The sequence below is a fragment of the Girardinichthys multiradiatus genome, chromosome 7, assembly GCF_021462225.1.
Source record: "Girardinichthys multiradiatus isolate DD_20200921_A chromosome 7, DD_fGirMul_XY1, whole genome shotgun sequence".
Lineage (NCBI taxonomy): Eukaryota > Metazoa > Chordata > Actinopteri > Cyprinodontiformes > Goodeidae > Girardinichthys > Girardinichthys multiradiatus.
Window position 1 is genome coordinate 33,337,394 of NC_061800.1, and position 13,177 is coordinate 33,350,570.

Sequence of the window (13,177 nt, forward strand, 5' to 3'; positions counted from 1 at the left end):
GGTATGGTATGGTATGGTATGGTATGGTGGTATGGTATGATATGGTATGGAATGGTATAGTATGTAAAGAAAACAGAAAAACAATCCTATGGTCAACTGAGACAAAAACTAAAAATCTTTGGCCAACATGCAGAAAGTGACATGCATTACTATGCATTACCCTGAACAGACCGTTCAGAGAGTGAAACAAGGTGGTGGTAGCATCAAGCTGTGGTGATGCGTTTCTTTGGCAAAGATAGTAAAGCTGGTCAGATGGATGGACCTATGGAGGTTCTATAAAGTATGGACTTGGGGAAGTTGAATACATATGCCCACCATACTTTTTCTATTTGAAAAAAAAACATAGAACTATATACCCTTTTTGTTCCACTTCACAATATGTAAAAATATGACAGGGTAAAATGATAAGTACTTTTGTAGGGCACTGTATTGTCTAAATTGGAAGTCATTTATTCTATGTAAAATTTAACAGGTCATTTGCCTTTATCTATTTAATACCTTCTGATGAAGCTCACATAAAAAATATTTGGCATATGTATTTACTTTGCATCATTCCTAACCCTTTTTCACTGTTAGAATTGTACTAATGTTTTGGTTTTCAGGATGAATTTGAAAGTATATGACCACTTTTCTTTGATAAGTGAAAATAAAGGCATTTAAGGCTTATAGAATTCTCTGGAGGAGAAAGGAAGGAGAAGAAATACAATAAGAAAAACAAAGGAATAAGAGAGGAAGATAGGAGTGGAAAGAGGGAAAGAACAGATGTAGTGAAAAAGGAGGGACAAAGCAAGACGAAAAGAAAAAACAAAACAGAGTAAAAAACAATACCCAGAGGGAGAAACAAAGACGAAGAATGGAAGAGGGCAGAAGACAGATGTAGAGGAAAATGGTAAATAAAAGAATAGAAGAGAAGGTAAGAAAAGCACAGAAATAGAAAAATGAAAGAAAATGGATTGAAGAATATAAAGAACAGTTGAAAAAAAATGAAGAAAAAATAAGGAAGACGCAGACAGAATAGAAAACGTGTAAGAAGAATAGAAAAACAGAAGGAAGATAAGACAGAATAAGGAAAAACGAAAGACTGAACTACACTGATTACATATGAAGGATCTCACTTAAAAAAAAAGTGGTTTTCCAAACCACACATCACAGTCAGCCTCCCCATATCACTAGATCTGAATTAGCTTGCCAGTCCATTCAGCCCCTAGACGGGGGATTCGATATCCATTCAATCATTCACACTGAACAAAGCAATCAATCGTCTGAACAAACAAAAACATATACCGGAATCCTGTACACTGATTTTAGCTCATTATTCAATACCATAATTCCTTACAGATTGACAGAGAAATATCTCCAACTTGGTTTAAACAATTCAACTTGTCTCTGGATTCCGACATTCCTGACTGAGAGACCACAGTCAGTCTTCATCTCCAATTTCATCACACATAGCAGGGGTTCCCCTCAAGGCTGTGTGCTCGGTCCATTGCTGTAAAAACTGGTAAGATGCAGCTGTGCAACTCCACACGGAAAAAATAGATAATTGAGTTTGCAAATAATACCACAGTAGTGGCTGAACAGTATCAGTCTCCTCAAACTCTCTGCATAAACATTTTGCACTGCTGCCACCTGACAACATCAAAGGCAGAACCAGCAGCACAGCTTTTTTCCTGCAAAAATGCAGAAGTGCTCTTGAGATTTAATAATTCACATTATTTAAGTGTGTTTTATCTATTTTGTTCTTCATCTGTTTTACAATTTTTTACTCTTATCTGTCAAAAATTCCAGAAAAAATATTGTTGTTGTGTTGCAAATTTTTAAGTATGCCACAAAATGTAACAAAAATATTCGAGTTGATTTGATCTGAAAATATATATACAGGTCCTTCTCAAAATATTAGCATATTGTGATAAAGTTTATTATTTTCCATAATGTCATGATGAAAATTTAACATTCATATACTTTAGATTCATTGCACACTAACTGAAATATTTCAGGTCTTTTATTGTCTTAATACGGATGATTGTGGCATACAGTTCATGAAAACCCAAAATTCCTATCTCACAAAATTAGCATATTTCATCCGACCAATAAAAGAAAAGTGTTTTTAATACAAAAAACGTCAACCTTCAAATAATCATGTACAGTTATGCACTCAATACTTGGTCGGGAATCCTTTTGCAGAAATGACTGCTTCAATGCGGCGTGGCATGGAGGCAATCAGCCTGTGGCACTGCTGAGGTCTTATGGAGGCCCAGGATGCTTCGATAGCGGCCTTTAGCTCATCCAGAGTGTTGGGTCTTGAGTCTCTCAACGTTCTCTTCACAATATCCCACAGATTCTCTATGGGGTTCAGGTCAGGAGAGTTGGCAAGCCAATTGAGCACAGTGATACCATGGCCAGTAAACCATTTACCAGTGGTTTTGGCACTGTGAGCAGGTGCCAGGTCGTGTTGAAAAATGAAATCTTCATCTCCATAAAGCTTTTCAGCAGATGGAAGCATGAAGTGCTCCAAAATCTCCTGATAGCTAGCTGCATTGACCCTGCCCTTGATAAAACACAGTGGACCAACACCAGCAGCTGACACGGCACCCCAGACCATCACTGACTGTGGGTACTTGACACTGGACCTCTGGCATTTCCTTCTCCCCAGTCTTCCTCCAGACTCTGGCACATTGATTTCCAAATGACATGCAGAATTTGCTTTCATCCGAAAAAAGCACTTTGGACCACTGAGCAACAGTCCAGTGCTGCTTCTCTGTAGCCCAGGTCAGGCGCTTCTGCCGCTGTTTCTGGTTCAAAAGTGGCTTGACCTGGGGAATGCGGCACCTGTAGCCCATTTCCTGCACACGCCTGCATCACAATATGCTAATATTTTGAGAAGGACCTGTATTCATAGCTAATTATCATTGTCAAAACAAAAAAGGAAGACAACTGTGCACTCTCATAACTTAATAAGACTTTGAGGGCGAAAAGATTATATGCAAGTATACAGTGATAAATAGAACTACACATCTAAAAGCAATAAAAAAATATAAATTTTTAGTACTCTATGATATGTACTTGAATGTCCTATGACACAATATAAAAAAAAGAAAAAATAGAAAAAATGCCTCTAGCTAAAGGAAATCCAAATATTTTCAACTTGCACATCTTAGTCTTGCAGAAATTTGTTGGCAAATGTTCAGTGATGAGAGGCCAGAATGTGTCGGCACTGACTTAACTATATAGTTTTAATCTCAGCTATAGTGTGTTTATTTTGTTTATCTTTAAATGTAAAAAAAATAACCCAAAGGTAATTCAGAATCAGCAAATGTATCTAAAAACTAAATTTATTTTTTCACCATAAAATCACCACAGTTTCTCATCTACAGGTCCTTCTCAAAATATTAGCATATTGTGATAAAGTTCATTATTTTCCATAAGGTCATGATGAAAATTTAACATTCATATATTTTAGATTCATTGCACACTAACTGAAATATTTCAGGTCTTTTATTGTCTTAATACGGATGATTTTGGCATACAGCTCATGAAAACCCAAATTTCCTATCTCACAAAATTAGCATATCATTAAAAGGGTCTCTAAACGAGCTATGAACCTAATCATCTGAATCAACTAGTTAACTCTAAACACCTGCAAAAGATTCCTGAGGCCTTTAAAACTCCCAGCCTGGTTCATCACTCAAAACCCCAATCATGGGTAAGACTGCCGACCTGACTGCTGTCCAGAAGGCCACTATTGACACCCTCAAGCAAGAGGGTAAGACACAGAAATAAATTTCTGAATGAATAGGCTGTTCCCAGAGTGCTGTATCAAGGCACCTCAGTGGGAAGTCTGTGGGAAGGAAAAAGTGTGGCAGAAAACGCTGCACAACAAGAAGAGGGGACCGGACCCTGAGGAAGATTGTGGAGAAGGGCCGATTCCAGACCTTGGGGGACCTGCGGAAGCAGTGGACTGAGTCTGGAGTAGAAACATCCAGAGCCACCGTGCACAGGCGTGTGCAGGAAATGGGCTACAGGTGCCACATTGCCACTGGATGAGCTAAAGGCCGCTATCGAAGCATCCTGGGCCTCCATAAGACCTCAGCAGTGCCACAGGCTGATTGCCTCCATGCCACGCCGCATTGAAGCAGTCATTTCTGCCAAAGGATTCCCGACCAAGTATTGAGTGCATAACTGTACATGATTATTTGAAGGTTGACGTTTTTTGTATTAAAAACACTTTTCTTTTATTAGTCGGATGAAATATGCTAATTTTGTGAGATAGGAATTTTGGGTTTTCATGAGCTGTATGCCAAAATCATCCGTATTAAGACAATAAAAGACCTGAAATATTTCAGTTAGTGTGCAATGAATCTAAAATATATGAATGTTAAATTTTCATCATGACATTATGGAAAATAATGAACTTTATCACAATATGCTAATATTTTGAGAAGGACCCTTATAATCAATCAGTACTGCATTTTGAATAAAAAGACATTAGCAGCAATTACTCTCAGAAATAATGTAATCATCATTACGAACTGGTATCCGTGGAAAACCCAATAATGGAAAGAAGGGATGTCAAATTAGCTCTTTGTCATTGTGTGCTAAATAGAAAAAAAGAAAAAAGAAAAAAAACTGTTTTGGCAAATTGTAGGGGAACTGTTCCCATAGTTACACTACTAGCACCACTGGTTCCCAGTCTGGTCTTTTGGGTAGGAGCGAGGAAAGGGTTTAACAAGAACAGACAAATGCTTTATGTGTTAATTACAGTGTTGTTAATAACAGTATGTTATCCTAGTGAGTGCAGCAAACCCACTCTCTTCAGACACTCTTCATAGCATCAGCTTAAGCACATTTAAAAGGTCACATACAGTAATACAACATACAACCTTGTAAAGAATGAGCAGACTTTCAATTCAGTTTAAAAACACTTAATCAATCCCAAGGGAAAATAAATTCAGTGCGCTTCCATATCTAAATATAGAGAGAACTACCAAAATAAATAGTTGTGTATGAAGTTATAAAACACATCTGTTTGATAACATCTATTTTAGAATCCCAAAAGCATAACCACTTAGCCAAAAATAACATCAGAAAAGGATTTTTAACACACCGTTTCACCAAATCAATGTCTCAAAATATTTGCAATTAAAAACCAAATTCTTATATTGACAGAATTGACAGAGACATGATTTAACTGGATACAGCAGTTCTTGCTTAACACAGCATAAAGAAGGCAATCCTCATGAATCAAAACCTGATGAGTCTGACCTAATTCTTTTTTTCTTTTGTAACCTGTGACATTTTCAAGCATGGCATTGATGAACACTGCTGGCCTAAGAAGTCTGGATACTGTTCCATAGTTTTACACCATTGTCATTTGTGAAGGTTGGACTGCTACATAAATGTTTCAGCTTTATTTTTAAGGATTTTTTAATGTGTAAAAACATAGAAAGAAGTGTTTTAAAATCATTACGATTTTGACTTATTACTGAGTTCTAACTGTAACATTACAAGTACTGCTTAAAATAAAACTATGTTTAAACTATAATACTATTTAAGTCATTAACTGATGAAGTCCTCTTAGATTTCTACACTTGTCATAGGCGAGGTGTAGAAACAACACTGCTATCACTTGAATGCTTCTAAAAAATGATGAAAAATAATGAAAATTCAGAAACTGAAGTTAAAATACTGACTTTCTATACGTCCAGTTAAAACATATGATATGTCTTTGACACAGACTTTAAATATCAACATCATTGTGTAACTACTAACTTGACATCTATATTACTTTCCAAAAGAAATCCAGGGTTCCAACATCTTTTTTCCTAATACAGCTATCCTATACAGTAAAATTTTTAATATTTTAATATCAATCCAACGGTTTACACATTTTGTTCACTCATTCAAATTTTTTCATTTGCTTATCTGAGGTCGGGTTGCAACTCTTACAGGTTCAGGAGGTAAACCCAGACATCACTATAACATGCGACACTGTAAAGCTTTTCCTGCATGACCGTATTTAGGTGTTAGGCCAGAGAGGATATGTGGTTTTTACAGGTTTTGTGTTTGACTCTTAGCGGGATGTACTTGGAAAACCTCCAAAGGGAGGTGGCTAAGAGATATTTTCAAATGCCATGTCAGTTGACCCGTTTCATTAGAGAAAAATAGCTGTACTTATAGCTCATCATTATTTTTCTATGCTGAGTCCAGCCACACTACAAAGAACATTTACATACCCCACATCCAGTGCTCATATCCTTAAACACACTCTGTTTTGCAACAGTAATAAAACTCCTTGAACTTTATCATTTTTTTAAGGCAACAACTAGAAACTACAGTATCTTTTATTTGGATTTTATCCAAAAATACATGCAAAATGCTCTACGTGAAGGAAAACAAACACTGTACATCACCCTGAACAGAGTACCCCAATTGTGAAACATAGTTAAGGCATCCGAGGATCCCCATCTGGCTGATGGGGATGTGTTTTTTCAGCAGCGACAGAAACGCTTATCCAAGCTGATAGGAAGACAGATGGAGCTAAATAAAGGGCAATCTTGGAAGAAATCTGTAAGAAGCTGCAAAAGACTTGTTAAAGCAGAAGTTCGCCTTTCAGCATTGTAAGCTGGTCCTCCAAAGCACCAACTCAGAGGGACTAAATACACATGCACCTTTGAGATCTTTGTTACTGAAAAAAATTAAAACATGTTTTATTTCTCTTCCAGTTAACATTATTCCCTATTTTATGTTGGTCAATCACATAAAATCCCCATACAGTACAATAAAGTTTTAGGTTGTAATGTGAAAAAATGTGATGTTCGAGAGGTAAAGGTAAATAAAGAAAGCCTGAGAACAGATTACCTGCAGTAATAGCAGGAGCTCCAGCTAGCTCTCCATTAAAGCCATTCTCCCTTGCAGTGTAAGGAGCTGTGGTCATGAGGGCCCCGCCAGGCTGGCAGGTCCTGTAGGCTGACGAAGAGTAGGTATTTGTGCCATGGGTGCCCCCAGGTTCCTGCCCTCCTGATGGGTCCCACTGGGAGGCACAGTCTTCTGGCTCTCGACTGTCTGCCATGCTGTTGCTAGATAGCAGCTGGCAAGACCAGGCAAGGAGATGGGGATCTCAGTTTCTGGGTGAAAGACAAGAAGAGATGGAAAAGAGGGTAAGATGAGCAAAATGCTCTGCTGTGAACTGCAACATTAGTGACGTTACATAATGGAGATTGAACAGTCCCAGACTTTGGATACACCGCATCAGTCACATTCGTGAATCTCTTTTTGTTAGTCATAATCCCTGCCGCAGCACCACCATTTCACTGTGAACACTACTCCAACTACAGCCGTGCTCGTGTGATTTTATGGGTATATGGTGAGTTGTTGGGTCTGGCTATTGGCTGGCAGATGACAACCTCTGCATGAATCGCTTTTGATTTTTATGTCAGTCAGTCAGTCATTTTCTACCGCTTATTCCATAGTGGGTCGCGGGGGAGCTGGTGCCTATCTCCAGCAGTCTAAACAGTCGATAAAAATGAACAGAGCAGACACTGGGTCTTAGGCATTCAAGCAGAGTTGAGGGGATTAAAGGTGGGTTTTAGTCAATCCTACATGATGGGATCCAGGTAGCTAGTATTGAAAAATCAAATAGCAGTTAGTTCAGACACAAAGGTGGCAAATACTTTATAATAAATGCAGGGCTCCTTCAAATTTTTCATAAATTTCAAGTTTACATAGCTTTCTAGACTTGAGTTTCTACATTTTATCATAGGTTTTCCATCAGATAATGTACATTCAAATAATAAATATTCACCTAATCGGGATGTATTATGTTTGTCTTTTTAATCATGAAACATGGTGCTGGCTTCTAATGCTGCTGTGGGGTAAAGATCTGTTTTACCTGTGTGCCATTGGGACACACATAAATCAGTTTAAAGCCTAAAAGCTTTGAAAAATTCAACTAGAGGTTAACACAATCCTTTAAATCACACTTTTTGATAAAGTCTTCATTTTACAAAATCCCCAAAAACAGGAAGGACAATGAAATCATCTCGTAGTTAGACAAAAATCCAAGTCTTGATTTGGCAAACAAGAGGCAAGTCTTTATCTCAATATAAATAAATGAAAAAAACTGTTTTTTCAGAGTTCAGCTGTTTCTCTTTCAAATAATGAAATACACATTTTAGTCTGGAAATGAAAACTATTTTCCACTTTCAATTTTCATTTTTCCATACTTAATCAGACTTGGATAAAATCTAATTGATATTAACTGTGATAATGTAATTTAAAAGGTCTCTTAAGAGGTCTTAACTCGTGCATCAATTAGACTGCCTGTATAAGTAAATAAAGGCTTAATAATAATTTTAAAAAAAATTATTTCAGCTTAAAGTAACTTGAAGTTTATACCATACATGAATACTGAATCAAAATTGAAATTGTTGAAATTTGTTTTGATCAGAACTGATAGTGGTGGGTTTTACAGGAAGATGAGTGGCTGGTAGTACCTGAGCTGTGTGTAAGCGTTTGTGTTGAGGTAATTAGTCATTTAGCTCTGCAGTCCACAGAGATCCTTAGAGTGAAGGGAAGCCTAATGGAGAAAGCAGGAGTCAATAACTGCAGCCCGACCACAAGGCAATGCTACAGTGAGCATTACTCACTGCCCTGACAGTACACACCATACTCCTGATTACCGTCTACTCTCATATGCTGCCTAATAGAATGCAACCATATTCAGATAACCAGGAAAGAAGAAAATAGTCCTGCTTTATGTGAAAAGAGTTAAAGTAAACGTTTTCACACATTTTTGGTGCACAGTAAAAGTAAAACTAACAAACGGTTTATTCCAACATACATTGTGCTATAATGTGTATTATGTGTAAAAATGTGTACTTAACATTAGAGTCACACAGAACTTTCACTTGTGTTTCATGCTGGGACTGACACTTTCTGAAAAACAATTATCTGATAATAGAAGACAACTTATAGGAAGAAATAACAAAATAAACCAAAGAAGCTTAGAGTATATGAATACATGTTTTTGTTAATTAGGATGAGGCAATGTGCAAGTGGGGAGAATTGGAAAGTAATTAGTTTTGCAGGCCTATAATAATACACCAGTTTAACAAAGTAACAGTGTTTTTGTCCAGAATGTTTTATAATATTGATTATGTTGAAACTTTTTTAGCAAGTCTTGAGTACCAACCTAATGAAGTTTGTTTTCAACAAAACTTCTGCTTCACTAATTATTGTGAGACATTTACTTAATGAAATAATGTAACTGATGGTTGTTTTGTTTTTTTATAATTCATGTTTTACTTTTGTAAATTGATCAGAGTACCAAGAAAATTTTAATCTGTACTCATTTTCTTTCTGTTTCCCTGGGGTAAAAAAGTAAAACAACACAAAGACCCATTCTACTCAGTCACTCTTAGGAATGAGAAGACAAGAGATCATCTCATTAAGGTAAGACAGATGTGAGCTAATATTAAGTCAGGAAATAAGTAAAATGGCTACTTTACTAAATTCCCCATATCTAAGGGCAATAATTATCTTTAACTGGAACGAAGTGCTTTCTGCAGATGCAACTAAGAATGAATCTTCTTAATGCAAACACACCAGGTTGGTTGGGAATACAATAAATTATTAACATATGGAAAATCACCTTTTGCCTACTGTTATTGAGAATGTGTGAATGGGGCTTGGCACCCTTGTAAAGTGCATGCCTTTATGAAGTCTTTGAAATACCAGCACATTATAAATATAACAGATTAATATATAGCAAAGGGGTGACAGTGGCCACTGTAGTAGGGGTTTGTCCTGTAACCGGTGGCGCCAATTGTATGGCAGCTTCACTTCTATTAGCCTGGCTCAGGGCAGCTTTGGCTACACTGTAGCCTACTACTGTCAGTGTGTGAATGTGTGTATGAATGGGTGGATGACTGATTGTAGTGTAAAAGCGCTTTGGAGTCCTTGGACTTGATAATGAGCTATACCAGTACAAGCCATTTACAAAACTAACATGGGTCATCGATGAACCTGAAATCTATGGAGTAACGAAAGCAGTTAGGTACATCCCAGAAAAATGTTATATGTGTTCCAATGAACCTGCTTTGTCAGATTAATAGTACCTTTTGAAAATAACAACCTTTGAGCAAATCACTTCTAACTCTTAGGAAGTTTATGATAATCTACAGATATTTAATAATTAAACCCTGCTAGAGGTACCTCCTGAGATGTACACACAGCTGCAGCAGCACTTCTGCTCCATTCAAACTTAAAATCGGTGTACAATCAACATTCCTGTGAATGCTTGTAAAACATACTAGTTCCATTTCTACTTTGCAAATAAGAGCTTTATATATTATAAGTAAAAAATGCTACACAGATCCAACAAAACCACAATTTATATCTTTAAATTGATGAAACATGACTTAGTTGACTTATCATATTTTGAGGTTGGGTAGATAATATAAGATTTTTCTTCTTTCTACTTTTTATTCATTTTTTGCTTTTCTTGTTCATATCAAAATGTGTTATGTTTATTTTATGTCATTGAATAAAATAAAATTTAATTAACACATTTTTTTAAAGTGTTCTCTGGCTCTTGTTCCTGGGCCAGTTACATTTTTGGACACTAGAGCAGTCAATGAGAAATGCATATATTCAAAAAAGATTGTCGGTTAGTCTTAAAGGTGGAAATACGCTTTTGGTTTTAACCAACAGAGGGCAGTGGATCATTGTTGCAATCCCCTAGCATTAGGTCAAACATATTTTAACAGCTAATTTGGAGGACCATCATCCATATGTATACAACCTTTATTGTCAGATATAATTGTCAGATATAATCCAAAATATGAAAATTCCGAGTTTGTCATGTTCAAAGGCTCAATCAGAAACTCAAACCAGTGTGTAAACAATTTCATGCACTGATGTTGTATTGTGCTACTAAACATGGGGTTAGCAAACGATTTTCTGAAAGGCAATAGACCCTGAAAGTTCCCATTTTTCCTGTATGATGGGTTCTTCTAATCTTATAAATTTAATGCAGTCCCTTGCAGCTTCAAATGTTGTAAGAGTATAAGTTCAATGGAGCAGGATGACTCAAGTCGGTATAGAAGATCAATAAAGATGATTTGAAGAACACTGCACATAGCTGACAGCTTTACAAAAGTGTCTTTTTTTCCAGTCTGTGAGCACATGTGTAATCTCCATAACTCCTTACATGTGATGTCCTTGCATCCCTAGCAAATCCTCATTTGAAAACCGCATATATTAGAAGAGCTATAAAATACTGAATTTTGCCCGCTGTCCTAGTGCCCTGTCTACGTGCCGTCTGTCTGGTGATGAAGGTCACTTTGAGCTATGGCTAATTTCCAGACCCAGTAAGATCAGGATCAGGGTGTGGGTGGGGGCTGATAATGGGGGAAGGGAAAAGGCATAGCGGTCTGGTTTAATGAAAAACAGTAGAGCAGTGCATTATATATTTAGTTAATAGGATGATCTACATTTTGCATGAAAGAAAGAGAATGATCATTACACTTAAAGCCTGGCCCAAAATAGTTGCCAACAGTGCAGCACATCAAAATTCTAGTCATAAGATACCATTACTTTCTTATCATCCTAAAACTGAAACTAGGCTGCAAGGCACCACTGCATCTTATCCATAATAAAAAAACATCTCAAGTTTTGTCTCAGTCCTGGTGCATCTATAAAATTCAGAATACTATAAAAGATATATTAAAAATAAGTAAAACTCAAATTAAAAAGACTCATTATACAAAAAGTGAGATATCTCAAGTATTTTTTTCAGGCTCACAGCTAGTAAACACCCAATATTTAGTTTATTCAGAACATTACATAAGCTTAATAAAAAGCCCCATCCCCTGGAACCAGGGGAGAAATTCTACTTTTTTTCTCTACGATCCCTTAGTTTATATTATAGACATGTGTGGTATCCTCTAAAACGTCAGCATCTGGAGACAGCAGAGACCTCACAGATTCCGAAAATATAAGTTTTGTCACAGTCCACCCAGGATTTAATAAACCAGCAGCAAAGAAGACCAGAATTATCACTCACGATTGAAAAACATAATCTAAAAACTTTCTTACCTTTGTCTTCTTCTTTCTCATAAGTTAAAACCGTTGTTTGGTTTTCGTATTTATCTGATAACTACATCTCCCAGTATGCTTTGCAAGTGAATCCACTTAAATTCCTACTTCCTAGTTCTGGATAGAAGGTCTTCATTGATGAATGTAAAAGTCACTCAGTCTGCGTCACAGGACTTAGTCTTTTTACAGCTGGTGATTGGTGGGACCGACGTGACAGTGTTTATTATAATCTAAATCTAATGGCTTTATGGATGAAAAGGAGGGGTCATTTCGTACTAACCAAACTCGAGTTGTTGCTGCATGTACAACGGGCTGAGTGAATATGCTGCAGTTGGAGTGAAACAGAGCACTTTCAAGGTGTTTGATTAAAAATAGAAAATAAATGTCGGTAATTTAAATAAAGAATATGTTAAAATGGACAATTTTAAGCATGTAAAAAAACGTTTTTTAAGCTGTGCAAGTAAAACCACAATTTTCTGTAGATGGTGACATGTGCCATACTGTGCTAATGGGCAAAACGCCTGGGTAACATTTTTGCTTGTATGTAACTTTGCTTTAATTTATCTCTCTAGCTGCATGAATCTTTGCACAGGTAATGCCCACAAGTGGATTTAGGGTTTTTAAAAGTTCGTAGCCTTGTTCATGATATTTCTACAAGGTTTATATACTGTACAATGCAGAAAAAACCTTTTTTTTTCTGTGTTACATCCTCATTATCTCTGAAACAATAGCAGCTACAGTGATATTTATACTTCTGATGAAATCTCCTAAGTCTTAGCTTTAATTTGATACCAAGATTATTTCAATAGAGTTTGTATTTGCTGAGAAAAGTTCAATTAGATTTGGGCATGTTAGTTCAAGCACAAATTCAAGTCAAGTCAAGTAATGTTTATTTATATAGCGTTTTTCAGCAACAAGGCACTCAAGGCACTGTACATAAAGAAAAACATAACAATGACACAGAAAATCAAACAACAGAGCTAATTAAAAAAAATAAAATAAGAATAGAACGATGGATAAGAAAATGAAAGGAAAACTGGACCGAAAACTTAACTAATAATGTTTAGATAACACAGTTTAA

At 36.4% G+C, this 13,177-nt stretch overlaps 1 protein-coding gene across 1 annotated transcript in view; it reads right to left on the reverse strand.

Annotated features, from left to right (window-relative positions):
* Positions 1-13,177, reverse strand: part of LOC124870865 (microtubule-associated protein 2-like) — a gene marked incomplete at its 3' end in the record, with an annotated part of 102,563 nt that overhangs the window by 25,263 nt on the left and 64,123 nt on the right. The window contains exon 3 of the mRNA XM_047369691.1: positions 6,859-7,124. Within this exon, the coding sequence (XP_047225647.1) occupies positions 6,859-7,069 (211 nt within the window). The remainder of the gene's footprint in view (positions 1-6,858; positions 7,125-13,177) is intronic.